At 45.5% G+C, this 13,598-nt stretch overlaps 2 protein-coding genes across 9 annotated transcripts in view; one reads left to right on the forward strand and one right to left on the reverse strand.

Moving 5' to 3' along the window:
• Nucleotides 1–589: 589 nt before the first annotated feature.
• SOCS4 (suppressor of cytokine signaling 4) lies at nucleotides 590–8,707 on the reverse strand. Of its 6 annotated transcripts, none has more exons than XM_083837642.1 (3): nucleotides 8,587–8,707; nucleotides 2,851–2,933; nucleotides 590–2,406 (listed from the first exon to the last, which is right to left on the reverse strand). In XM_083837642.1, the coding sequence occupies exon 3, from the start codon at nucleotides 2,306–2,308 to the stop codon at nucleotides 998–1,000; it is 1,311 nt and encodes a 436-aa protein (XP_083693768.1). In that variant the 5' UTR covers nucleotides 2,309–2,406; nucleotides 2,851–2,933; nucleotides 8,587–8,707; the 3' UTR covers nucleotides 590–997. The 6 variants fall into 6 exon arrangements, with proteins under 6 accessions (XP_083693768.1, XP_083693766.1, XP_083693767.1 ...); XM_083837640.1 differs by having other exon boundaries at nucleotides 8,545–8,685; XM_083837641.1 differs by lacking the exon at nucleotides 8,587–8,707 and adding an exon at nucleotides 3,908–4,450.
• WDHD1 (WD repeat and HMG-box DNA binding protein 1) overlaps nucleotides 8,679–13,598 on the forward strand; it is a 32,673-nt gene continuing 27,753 nt past the window's right edge. Inside the window, exons 1-3 of one of the 3 annotated variants that reach the window (XM_083837636.1) lie at nucleotides 8,679–8,811; nucleotides 9,208–9,296; nucleotides 10,823–10,934. In XM_083837636.1, the coding sequence (XP_083693762.1) occupies nucleotides 9,220–9,296; nucleotides 10,823–10,934 (189 nt within the window). In that variant the 5' untranslated portion in view covers nucleotides 8,679–8,811; nucleotides 9,208–9,219. The other 2 variants (XM_083837637.1, XM_083837638.1) reach the window with 2 other exon arrangements.

A 13,598-nucleotide genomic window follows, 5' to 3' on the forward strand; every position in this document is an offset into this window, starting at 1 on the left:
TCACCTAAGGATCAAACAAGTAGGCTGAGATAGTTTAATATGCATAAATTGTACAAGATTAAGGAAATATCTGCCTTCCCACCCTCCCACCCCATGCTTCATCAATGCAGAACTGCAGCCCCTATAGTGAAAACTGGCTATTTCCCATAATGAAACAGTGACAGAGAAACAGTTGCCAAGTCCAAGCCCCATCTATCACAAGTAACTGTATCATTACCCCTTCCAGACACCAAACAAACCCCAGTTTCTGAGCAGTTTGCTTTTTACTGCTGTTATAGAAATGAAAAGCTGCTCCACAACCCCACTGCTCTGACGAGTACAAGCCTTCCTCCTTTCCAACCAAAATCCTTTCCCGACCAGTTTGTACACGTTTGTTCCTGTGCTGAGCGTTGTCCTTAGCTTGAGTTGTTTCTCCCCTCCCTGGCGTTTAGTCCCCTGATGTATTTATAGAAAGATCATATCCTCTTTCAAACTTCATTTTGCTAGGAATAGTAATGTTAGAAATAGACCGACGAATTTACTACATTAAATATGGGCGCACACACACACACACAGACTGGAGCACTCGCTTTAAAAGAAATGCAGAAAATAGAGATGAGTCAATCTTTAGTTAATGTGCATTATTTCAAACATGTCAGCAACATATGTAAATTACAATATAAAAGACAGATCAAGTTCAAAACTGATTTTTAAGGTTTTTAGATCTAAAGACTATCCATCTATAGAAATACCAGAAAGCCTACCTGAAATTCCATAAAACTCTAGTTGGGGAACAGTACCGAAAGCCCACAACGAATCCCATTTCTAAAAAGAGACTTGGGAAGACTCAAAGAACGTTTGGATAAAAAAGCCTTAGACAGAGGCTAGTTTGGGTTGTAAATAATCTGCAGAAGAAGGGAAAAAAAGTCAAAATGACATTAAGAAACTTAAAAGGAGGAAAGACTGAACACAAATTTATCTGTTTAGAGACAATTTCACTCTTTCATAAAAATATTTTCTAGCTTTGCTGCTCTGGTACATCAATCCTGAGTACTCTAACTTTCGATTTGTAATGATATTCCTTCAAATACAGCTTCACTGACGGAGGAATAGGAAGTGCATCGATGCCATCGTAAGTCGTACAGTTGCAAATAACTGTTCTACATATATGCTGGAGAGAAAAAGGAAAGGTCCTGTTTAACGGAGTGGATAAAAGCGGCTCAAAGAACATACAGGAGCTCGGATCTTTATAGTGCTCTAGGAGTCCCGTGATGTCTGGCGAGTGGAAGACACACGGATCGTGGGCATCGAAGCTGAAGTTGTGATTCCACTGCTCTATCCGCGCGTGGAGGGACCGGCTGTAGCGCCTGAAGCTCACAGAAAACAAATAGTCTTCTTGGGCAGAATCTCGTAACAGAAACGTTCCCTCCGGCTTTCCTTCCAGCAGCGCTTCGGCGGCGTATTTATCCATGACTCCCCAGTAGCAGGGGTTGTTGTTGATCTGAAGGAGGTCTGGGACCAGGCAGTGGACATAATCGATCTGCGTGTGGTATTTCGGAGGCGTTTCCATCCGCAGCAGCTCATCGTCGGTTTCCCATTTGGGCTTGTTTCTTTTCCTAGAGCTCGTGCATAGCGTAATAACTTCATCGTCAGAGTCCATATCGCTCTCCTCTTTACTGCTCCTTACCACCTTACCCAGCACCAGCTCGGACCTCGAGTCCCCCCTGGAGGAAATGCCATCAGCAAGGTCACAGGACTGGGAGGGAGAGTCCGTTCCCCCGTTGGCTACCTCGTCGTCTCGCAGGTGATCCTCCTTCTCCTCGTTCTGGGATAAGTCAGCGATGATCCAGTCTTCCGCCTTTTGGCTGATGGGGGCTGTATGCCTTTTAATCAGGTGCCACCGAAAAGCAAGCTCGGAGCGCGGAGGAAAAGGACACTTATCCAGCATTAATTCACTGATATGAATTTTCCTTTTCGACTGAAGTCCTGAGGCGTGCCGACTGCTACAGTTCTTTATGGGAAAGCACTGACCCACGGCGTCTTGCAATTTCTGTTTGAGAGACCGGCCTAAAAACCTGTGACCACATGAACGATCTAGGTCCAGCTCGATAGAGGAGCAGCTGTATTTCCTCTCTTGGCTCTTTAAATTAGACCCTGACCTTCCTGCAGCACTCGCAGTTTCAGCATCAGAACAGTGCTCGCTCTTTTTGGACCAGGAGAGCTTCTTTCCGCTCCAGACGTAACCATCCTTTCTGTCTGCGCTCCTGCTCCGGCTGCTTTTGGGTCTCACATCTGCGTTTTTAACATTACTGTCCTTACTGTCTGCCATTTTGAGAGCTTCGCTCCACGAGTTTCCAGAAAACGCACAGTTTTTCTCGTAGGGTTTTCCACACGAGGAAGCTTCTTTGCAGCACCTCCTGAAAGTACCTGAGGAAAAAGAGAAGGCAGAGGGGTTAACAGCTTCGCATGCACACAACGCAAGACCGATGCCAGTGTACACACGACAACAGGAACCATTAATTGCCAGCCACGTATAATAATGATCAAGCTGAATTCTTGAGAGCACTCCCCAAACACTGCCCTGATCCCAGACAGGGCTCTCTTAACCCTTTCCTATGAGAAGTATCCTCCAGAACAAACCATCCGGTGCGTTTTTAGAGCACCCATTCTGACTACGAAGTAGAGCAGAAAGTTTTAGGCGTTGGCAATCCTCCTTTGCTGGGGTCCGTTTCAAAACGAAGCCTTTCACGTGGCAGGTGGCACCGCTTTGGTTGTTTATTGAGCAAGTTCTGCATCTCTTCCAAATAACCTTTCAAGAAGGAACAAGCCGGAGCAGAAACAAGTAGGTCAGAGTACAAAGAGCTACTGTACCTAGATGATACGCCTGTTTGCTGCTAATCCACAGGGTGGGATGCCAGAGATCTTATTCTTAACTGACACTTTTGGGTCACTTTCTGGGTAAAAAAAAAAAACAAAACTATATCAGTCACAGATTCTGTCAATTTCTGAAAGCTGTTTTCCTTTGCCTTTTAAAACGGAGCTAGAAAATACTGAGCCCCTAAGGGATTGAAATATCTGGGGCTTTACATACTGAAAAGGATTAAAACAAATCCAGTCCCTTACTAAAAGCAATTTTAAAAGGCCATGAAAGATGGAACTGCTTATTACTCATTAGAGAAGAAAGTTTACATTATTAAAATCTGCGCTGCTCTGAGACCTACGGTTGCTGATTTAATTCTCTTTTGTTTCCAAAAGCGTATTGAATTCTCAAACAGATAAGAGATTTCCTTTTGAATGTTGCGCTTTGGAAAAAAAAAAAAAATTCCTCTTTTGATTACTCGGTTGAAAGTAGAGCAGGGATTTTTTTCAAGGTACACTGAGAGCAATATGCTCCGCGTGCTACGCTCTCCCAGGGCACGGCAGAAATGCTTTTTCCATCACGTACCATCACACTTTGTGCACCAAAACTAGACACAGCTCCTGCCTTCCACCGTTTTGTGCTGGTGTTTTTGTTTTTGAGCTAATTGACATGGTAAATACTGAGCAGGAAAAGCAAAGGGCATCCACTTCCTCTCTCCGTTCAATCCATTCTCATCATTAGGATTAGCCAGCATGACACAATCTCCCTGCAGTCCCCCGAGGGGCCGAGCAGGCTGAGGTCTAGCCTCTGCTTTCAGTAAAAGAATAAGCCTGCCGTGCCAAGGGCTTACATGCAATATGTGGACCAAATGCAGCCCAGATGTAACTTTCACCAAGGAATTTTTGACGCTGCATTGATTATTTACAAGCCACAAACCTGAGGGGGGAAGGGAAAGGGAGCGAAAGGTGGCGAAAAGAGATGCAAAAATGTGGAATGAGGGCTAAGAGAGGTAAAACATTGGAAATGTGTGGAAAAAAATAGTGTTAGAGCCGTGTAGATGAGCAATACCTCACTGGAACCAAGTGGAGTCAGGGAACGGGGTCCATACTTCAGCAATTACAAACCATCAAATATTAAAGATTGCTTTCTTCTCCCAAGATTCTGCACACAACTTTTCATTGAAAACCCTGCAGATGCAATACTGATAAGAGAAAGGCAGCATTTGAGACCCAAACCTCCTTTATTTAGACCAGGGTTCGGTGATTGCTTTCGAAACATTTACATTTTTTCATCCAGAAGCTTATAATTACTTCTGGGGCAGTGAATTTTCGCCGCAATGATTAAAAAAAACAAAAAACCCCAACAACCCCCATCTCGTTCACCCTGGTGATAATCTGAAATAACTGCCGAAAACAAAATTCTACATTCGGCCTGTGGTAAATTACACTAGCTATGTATATGGGATTTTTAATTGGAAGGAGAGAGAGCATTTAGGGTGCAAAGTCAAGCACTTAAAAATTAGGGTATGACAGTTTGTAATTGCTTTCGAAACCTTCAATTATCTCCTTCTGCACATCCCGCCCTTATAAGGAGTAAGAATAGGCAGAACACAGGCTTTTCATTAAAAACTGCAAAACGTACAAACCCCCAAAGCGCTGAGAGGGCCCGGTATCCCCCAGCGGGACAGCAGGGCCTTGCAACTGAAAGAATTTCAGTGCTTGGTGCCACTTCTATCCAGGTTGCTGTTGTGTTTAGCTGTAAAGCCACGTTCCTGCCTTCCTTCCATCGCGTATCATTAGCGGCATCTGAACCCTGAAACTCCAAGCGGCGCGGTAGCACGTGATGTTACAAGACATGCCCCATTAGCCAGCGGCACAGAGAGCCGTTCCCGGGGGTTCGGAGGCTGCTGGGAGCGAGGCGCCAATCCTGCCACGTCACGGGAGTAATTGCTCGCCCGGCGCAGCGCTACGCCCGTGGAAAGAGCGCGGAGCACACGAAGAAAAGGGGATGTTGTCCTACTGAAGGCAGGTTCCAACCTGAAACTGTGAAGGAAGAGGGAAGCGATCGGTGTGTAACGCAAAGGAGGCAAAGCTGCGGTTCCCAGCTCTGCTGCGAGCTGCGTCCCGAAGCACCCACCACCCACAAGGAAGGTGGGTGCCCAAATCCCGGCGTCCTGTGCTCCAGCGGGGGGTCATGCCTTCAGACTTTGCCCGGTCCGTGATCCAGAGCCCTGCCTGTAGCATGGGGACCAAAAATAATTCGGGTAGAAAGACACAAAGGTCAGCGAGGCATGCGGGGCTGTATCACCACTGCACGCTACCTACCTAAACCAACCTTCCCTCGTGCTGCAAACCCGCAAGGAAAATACGACGTCCCCTACACCCATTAACGGCTGAACACAACTCAAAGAGCAGGAGAGGAAAGGGAGAACAAAACCCAGGGAACAGAGAGTGTACTTTTCCCTACAGGCAGCGCTAAATGGAGAAGTCGTGCACCGCGCAGCTTACGTACGTCAGTTCTGAGATCTTTCCTCCTGCAAAGAAGCAAAGAGACAGGCGCTGGCAGGCAACGACACAGATACCATTAGTCCTCTGCCTACAAAAGCTTTCTTCTAAGCGGGGACACCTCAGGCGCCTCAGAAGCAGACAGATTCGACCAAAACCTTACGCTCGAAACTCTAAACAAATGGCAGAGCGAAAGCAGCGTGCGGGGATAAACAGAGTTCACATCAGGCCACAGGATCCGGCTTGCAGTTCAAGGTTATCCAGCCCTGCCACGGCTTACAGTCCCCGAGGACAGGCAGGGAGCGGGGTGGTTTCTGTTGTTGTTTTCACCACGGGCACAGCTCCTGAGCACGAAATGCCTCTTCGCTCCGTCCGCGGCGGGCTTCGGAGGGGGATGGGGCAGCTTTTTCCTTCCAGCGCCCATGCCTGGACGCTCAAACTTTAAGCCTGCGCTATAAGCAGTACCTAGCAGCTATTCTGAGGCAATAAAAATACTGCCTCCTAGCCTGAGGTAAAATGCCACCGACAACTGCGATAAGACTCACCATATGTCTATCTAAATCAGCTGCGAAACACCCAGTAACGCCAAGAGCAGAATCAGAACCACCAGAGTGTTGACAGACTTCACCCCCCCCTCCCAATAAATACCGAATTGCTTTAACTGGATATTTTCGTCCTCAGCCTCTAGCACAGAGCCCCCAGGTCCTTTCTGTCAAGCTGCTTCGGTTTCTGTATAAAGAAGAAACAGAATAGCATAACGCCCCCAGGCGCTGGGTGAAATGGACGCCCAGGGCCGCCAGCCCAGCCTCCTGCTGGAAGCCTTCCACGTCCTGCAAGCCTCCAAGGGTGGCGGTCCCACCAGCTCTGGGGGCAACCTGCTGCACGGCTCTCCTAACGAGGGAAGCGCTCCTGAAGTTTTCCGTTCAAGCACACAAAAGCCAAAGTGTCACCGCAGCACGCCTCTTGTTTAACAAGAGGAGATTCACGCGCAGAAAATCAAATCAATTCTGGTATTGTTACAGCAGTTGATACTCTTCTAGACCTGATAAAATCCCAAGAGGGAAGAATTAAGCTGTAATAAATCGGAGTACCCGTCCTTTTTCCTTTCAACTTACACAGAAGTCATTAAAAAAATTCTCACCGGTCACATGCTGTTTTCATTACTTTCGCCCAATTAGATTTTGGCTACAAGATCCCATTTTAAAAGCTGACCTTCCACTGAAGCCGGGCTGTTATTGACTTACTTTGGAAAAAAGCCCGACCTGTTAAGGATAACGCTGAGGCTCCGTTTCCCTGTCTTAGCTTAAAAACGATAATCTGAAAAGATAAAAACGACAGTCTGCAGTACTCACCTGGAAATACACTTGATTCTTACAGGGTCTGCATATCCCCAGAGCTCCAGGAGGAGAGGGGCGGGCAGCGATGCCCAGTTTAACCCAAAATTGGAGCTCTCTTATTCTCTCCCGGGATGCGGAAGAGGTTTGGAGGCAGGTGCCAAGGACCTCCCGTGCCTCCCGCTGTAGCGGCGCCCTGCTTGCAGGCGGCAGGAGCGGCGTGCAGAGCGCTCGGCAGAGCGCAGCCGCCTCTCCAGCACTAAATCAGTAACAGCTTTATGGCCTGTGACCGACACGTTGCGCTCCACCCAGAAACCCGGGAGGTGAGCCCAGCAGCTCCCGGCTCCCGCCCTGCTGCTGCCCTCTCAACCGGCTGCACCTCTTCACAAAGCTGAAGCTTTAGTTTCCGACCGGATTTAAAGAATAACCTTGCACTCGACGCCTTGCCGCTTCCAACGGGACCGAGCGACGGTGCCTGCGCTCCCTTGGTAGCACCTCCGGAGGCTGCATTCAGTCGCTACGCTACGCTCGGACTTGTAACAGCTTTTATATTGTAAGATATTCCAGGTGCAGTTTGCATGAGACTTTCTGCCAACTAAAATAAATAATTAACAACATAATAATACAGTTGGCGTGCATTTGTCTCAGCCCCAGAAGCTTGCAGGAAGGCTGCTGTAAGAATAGCTCGCTCTTCCCACTCATCTGATAAGCGGTTCAGCTCGAATCGCTGTGCTAGAACACATTATCCTCACCAGAAATCACGATTTACCGAAATATGTCAGGATACACCCATGGAAAACATGTCTCCACACAGCTTCCACAAGGTTTAATAATAATGAAATCTGGGCATATTCATTAAAAAAAAAAGCCTGCCTACTGTCTTACTCATTCATGAAAGTACCAACAATGTGAGCGGTATAAAGAGCCCGAGCACATTTCCAGCATCAATAAATCACTCTGCTCACCCCGACCACTGACAGATCCGCTGAAGAGTAAAACTGAGGATAAAAGGTTTTTGCCTGGAAGCAAATTTTCTTAGAAGCTGGAATAAATTGGGCCAGAACATTAAAGTTGCATTAAGGAAAAATAGAGAACCCTTTTTTTTTTTTTTCCTTACTTCGGGTATGCCGAGCTGTAATGTTTTGTCCTTTAAGGAATAATTAAAAAAGGTTGCCTGGCTTCTAGTTTCCAGCCTCGAAAAGCTTAATGACATGCCTCGCTACCTACTTCACCGCAACTGCATTTGGCACAAGCGTCACGGCAGCTGTCGATAGGGAATAATTCCCTAAATCCGGGGAGGATCTCCAGGCGGGTTTGGTCCTGCAGCCTCCGTGGGGTGAGCTCCCCGCAGGGAGCACCCGCTGACATTTCGCCCTCGCAGGACTCTGCCTTGACGGAGGGCTTGGTGGGTTCCTACGGCTCCTGAAGGACTTATTATGGACACACACACGGCTTGGATGGAGAAGAGCCGGGTACCCGGCACACCGATTTCCCTCTGAAAAACTGAATTATCGGCGCACTGGAAAGGATAAAGCCGCTTTTCGATGGCAGGAGGGTCACGCTTCCACCACCCCGCGTTCGGCTTACTGCCACCCCACCTCAGCCAGCCGGGCTTCGTTTTGGGGCCAAAATGTCCCTTTTTAGGGGTGGGAGGCAGCTGGGTGAGGCAGGATGAGGCCACCGGGGCTGCTCAAGCGAAGGCCTGGGGGATCTGAGGAGAAGGAGAAGAAGGAGGAGGAGGAGGTGGACGAGGAGGAGATGAGGAGGAGGAGAGGAGGAAGGCCGCTGGTGCCGGTTCCCTCACGCCCGACCTCGCCGCGTCCCCGCAGGCAGCAGCCGGGCCCTGCCCGCCCCGCACGGCTCTCACCTGCGGCCACCGGCCCTGCCCTGCCCGGTGCTCGCCCCTCACCCGGCTCCGTTCCGGGTCCTTCACCCGCCGGAGCCCCGCAGCCGCCTCCTCCGAGCGGCCCCAGCCTCGCCCGCCGCCGCCATCCTGCGTGTGGCGGCCGGGCCGGGCCGGCCCCCGCTGCGCCCAGCTCCGCCCCGGGCCTGACGGGCTCCGGGCCGGCCCCCGGGGCGGGCACCGAGAGCCCAGCGCGGGAAGGCTCCAACAGGGCGGCCGGGGCCCGCTGTGGTGAGCGGGGAGGCGGTGGGGGACGAGGGGGGAACGCGGCCCCCAGCCTTCCCCTCACCCCGAGGAGGGCTCCCCGCGGCCCCTTCCCGCCGGGATTTCTGACTTCAGGCCCCGCGTACCCGCTCCCTCCGGTCCTCCTCGTTTAATTCTTCCCCCCCGCCTTTTTCTTCCGTGGCTCGTTTTTGACCGAAATCTTCGGATCTGGGGGTGTTTAGGTGCAGTGGGGGCTGATCCGCTTAGGCCGTGTGGGAGGTTGGTGGCAGGGCTCCGCGTGGTTCCAGCCCCTGTTGGGGGGGGGGGTTGCCATCACCTCTAACCTCGCCCTGGCATCCGGAGCTCTTTCAGCTTCTCTGTTTTTAATTTAACTTATTTTATTTCTCTCCTTTTTGTCCTCAGGTGACAGCAAAGATGCCTTCTGCCCAAAAGCCGATGCGCTATGGCCACACAGAGGGCCACACGGATGTTTGCTTCGATGACACCGGGAGGTAACTAACCTAACTCCTGGAGAGCAGGATAAAATTTAATCTGGGGGGTGGATTATCTTGTTTCTGTCTGCCGCTTCCTCAGGAGTATCTGTACCAGCTGCTGGTGGTTATGGTACTGGACAGATGGATTTATGGCCTGGCATGGCCTGGCAAACCCCTTATTTGCCTTTGTTGCGAATTGACTCTAAGACACGTCTTTTGATGCCCTGAATTTTGAAGCAATAGACATAACTTGCACATAAGACTTATATATATATATATTTTTTACTTTATATATATACACATGTGTATGTTGGAGAAAATATGTTTATATATCCAATAAGAAATTAAAACTATAGCAGAAGAAATCCAATACTGGCTTGCTATTCTTTCTTGTTCTACTTAACGCTAGTTCTTGCGTGCATAAATAAAAACTGAATTTTTGCCGTTACCCATTTTTTTGATTAAAAATAAATGGTAAGCCTGAATGAAATCTCAAATGAATTTACAGTCTAAATCTTACATATTGATAATGGTTTAAATGCACATTATCTTATCCCTTTCTTTAGGTCATTAGGCTTGTTACAAAGAGGACTGTAGAGTTAGTCTGATACCAACCCCCCCCTCCAACCACAAAAACTCTTGTTTGCATAGAGTTAAGATTTAAGTATCTTTCATCAAAATGCAGATATATTAAAAAAAAAAAACACAACACAAAACACCACAACAAAATAAAACAGACATCTCTGCTGCAGACCACTGGTCCAGTATTGCTGGGCCCTCCAATGTCAATATTTTCAGTATCAACACAGTGTTGCTTGCAAAGTACAGACCTTATAGAACAGCGCCAGAGGAGCAACATCACAGTTTCTCTACTGACTTTGTAATACTTTAGATTTTTTGGGGGGACTGCATCTGGGGAAAAGAAAGAATGCAAAGCTTGATTATAGATTCACAAAGTATTTAATTAAAAATCCTATGCAAACTTTTACATATTTGCTTTGTACTTCAGGTTATTGTTTATTGCCTTAAAGTTGTGAAAGCTAACTCTAACAGACTTGACAATTGAATCCTATGTTAACTATTTTTGAGAACTCTGTAGGCCTGGAACGTGTTAAGCTTGGTTAACTTCAGTCAAGGGTGTGTGTTAGCACCCTTGCTTTGGCCTCAGCTTTGTAATTAGCTGTAAGGTAAATTTTCAAAGCTTAAGAAGCAATTAAATGCCCGGCCCAAAGTGAAATCGGTACTAATTAAGTCCTCTGAAAAAAAATCATCTAGATCATGGAAAAAATGGATTGACTTAAAATATGTAAGGGTGAGTTCAATGGGTGCCAGGCCTAACCAGTTATCAGAGACTCAGGTACTCTGTTATGGTCCTGCATTTTTTTTCTATGTTTATTAAACATGGCATTCAGTGAATCACGTACTATGTATTGTGTTTCAGTTAAAAAACCAAACGCTTCAGTAACATTTTCATTTTGGGATTGAAAGCCAGAGTGGCTGTCCTTTCTGTACTTGAATGTTAACAAATCCTTGTCTTTGAACAGCTGCATTGTAACTTGTGGCAGTGATGGAGATGTTAGGATTTGGGAGAACCTGGATGATGACGATCCGAAGTCCATTAACGTTGGAGAGAAGGCCTATTCATGTGCTCTAAAGGTATCGTAGTTAACAGAACTCGAGTTAAGTTCTGTCATGCTGATGTTGATACAGAACGTGACTGTTGAGGTTGTTAAGATACTGTTCATATACGTAACATTATACATATATTGAGATAATACACAGAAAAAGGCAGGAATAATATTGTGCGTAGCACATTTCAGTCTGATGGAGGTTAAATATGTAGATCCTTGCCTTTGTGTCAATATATGGAAAACAACGTTAAATGGTGTTTAATCAGATTTTGTTTAAATTTGAGCCTGTGTCCATGTTCTACCTTTGTAAGTGAAAATATTAAAGCAGTGTTGAAAAAATACCTTTTAGACAAGCAGAAAACTTCATTGAATGTGTCTATAGAATATTTTAACTAAGCATTGTATATAAATGAGTACTCCTGACAACTTGTTTTATCCCATATGGGCTTGTAGAGGAATTATTCCTTATACTAAAATTCCATAATACTAGTTTTTCTTACTCCTCTCGCTTCACAGTCAGTTATACTTATTTCTGACTTTGATCTCCCTTTTGAAAAACAAACCCAGCAGATTAAACTAATTATGCAGTGAACTTTGTAGACTGTTTCAGTGGTTTTGCACAATGTTAGTTGCAAAAAGTTTCCCAGCAAAATATGTAGTCATCAACTGTTAGGAAAAGTGTTTTTCAGTGACAGCTCAGTTCTTCAGTGATGAGGGAATGAATATTTTACCGACAGCCTGTAACTGCAGCTCATTCCTACTCTTGCCCTCCCAATCTCAGAGGCTCTGAAATGGTGTTAACTGGGGGAGGAAGGTTACGTGAAAATAGGTAAGCCAGGAGGTTGTTTTGAGTGGACCTATTTTAATGCCCAAGGAATTAGAGTCTATTTTAATCAAAAATTACTTTCATGGAGTCAGTGCCTGGTAATGCTTTGGTAATACTTTTTTTTTTTTTTTAAATAATTAGTTGATATTTAGCTCTCAAAATTGCTTGTAGGCCAAAATGTGCTTCTGACATCTTGTTCCTCCCTTGCTCCCCACCCCAAGTCAGAGGAGAACAAGATTCTTGTTTAACAGTAATTAGTAATAATATCTGAGAATGCTGACTAGAAGTATGTCTGTCACCTGACTTGTTCTGACATTTGTAGTACAACCTGCTCTGTTTATTTTAATGTTAAGGCGGTTCCTTGTGGTATATCTTGAAATAGGGATTATTTGTAAGTAAGAAGACAAATAATCTACCTATGTCAATTTGTATAATAGAAAACAAATCTTTTTTTTACTATGCATATTTATGTATTTAGCTTCAGAATTCTCACAGCAATTCTTTTGTGTGCTACTATTCTTACATTACATTAATAATAGAAGGTCCAAAATGTTGTCTTTATGGCAATAGTAGAAGAAGAGAGGAATTCCAGAAGTTTACATCTCTTCTTTAGATATGGTAGAGTTAACTTTGCAGTCACAAAGGATATTTTAAAAATTGTTTTTCAACTAACTATTTGTGATTTTTGGAGGGGAATATAAATGGTGAAATAGATGAGAATTCATACAGATGTATTATTTTAAAACTGAACATTTGAAACCATATCCAAAACAACTGCCTCAAATAAAATCTTTCTTCTGTTTCTTATATTCCTTTTGACATAACTTATGTATCTTGCTCAATACCTGCAACATCTGTTTTCGTCATTGCTTTTTAGTGTTTTGCTGTTGATCATCATCACGTTACTTATCTTTTCACACACCAAATGAGGTGATTTGAGTGAGTTCTCTTAGCAAATCAGTGCCAGAAACTGTAAAAAAATTATTAATTAATACAGGAGGGAGAAATCACAGAATGTCCGAGGTTGGAAGGGACCTCTGAAGATCATCTGGTCCACCCCACCTGCCCAGCAGGATCACGTAGGGCACGTTGTGCAGGATGGCATCCAGGCAGGTTTTGAATATCTCCAGACAAGGAGACTGCACAACCTCTCTGGGCAACCTGTCCCAGTGCTCTGTCACCCTCACGGTGAAGAAGTGCCCTCTTGTTTTTAATTTTTGGACAGCAGTAGGAACAGTCCTGTGCTCTTAGCTTGTTGGAGAGGAATTATAGTTTTGAGGGATTTATTTTTAAACGATGAGATTATGAATTCCTTCTGAAGCTTCAGGAGGTTTTATTTCAAAAAACTTGCTTCACTGAAGACACTTTTATGGGGCACTGGTTTGTAATAAGTAATAAATCTGATATCTTTCTCAGGTTATTTACTACTGCTTTTGGCTGCTGCTTTCTTTTTCTTTGTGATTTTTACTGTAAATTTACACTGCTTTTCTTTTTTTAAAAAAAAATGAAATAGAGCATTTCTCTATATATTTCAAAAATTTATTGCTGTATCCAAGTGAGGAATAGTATTGTCACTTTAAGAAGATATACTGCAGTTCTAAGCATAGGATAATTTTCTTTTGTTTTGGAATCACTTTAATCTGGAATCATTTTTAGACGACATCTGCCTTCTGTTTCTGCAAAGGACGAAGCTGTAGTTCGTGAACTTCTCATCTTTCCCCAGCGGCATTTAGCTGGCAAGATCAGTCCAAGGATGCCCTCTCCTGATGATGTAGCATATTAATCTAAACAGGATGCAAGATTCCTCCTGTTCTAAGAGTGCTCTTGCCTAAATAAAAAGATTTCCTTTTTCTGTCTACCTGA

The sequence above is a fragment of the Anser anser genome (genome assembly GCF_964211835.1).
Source record: "Anser anser genome assembly, chromosome: 5".
NCBI lineage: Eukaryota > Metazoa > Chordata > Aves > Anseriformes > Anatidae > Anser > Anser anser.

Coding starts and splice junctions, on each gene's coding strand:
- SOCS4 (XM_083837642.1), bottom strand. CDS start 2,308: ATGGCAGACAGTAAGGACAGTAATGTTAAAAACGCAGATGTGAGACCC.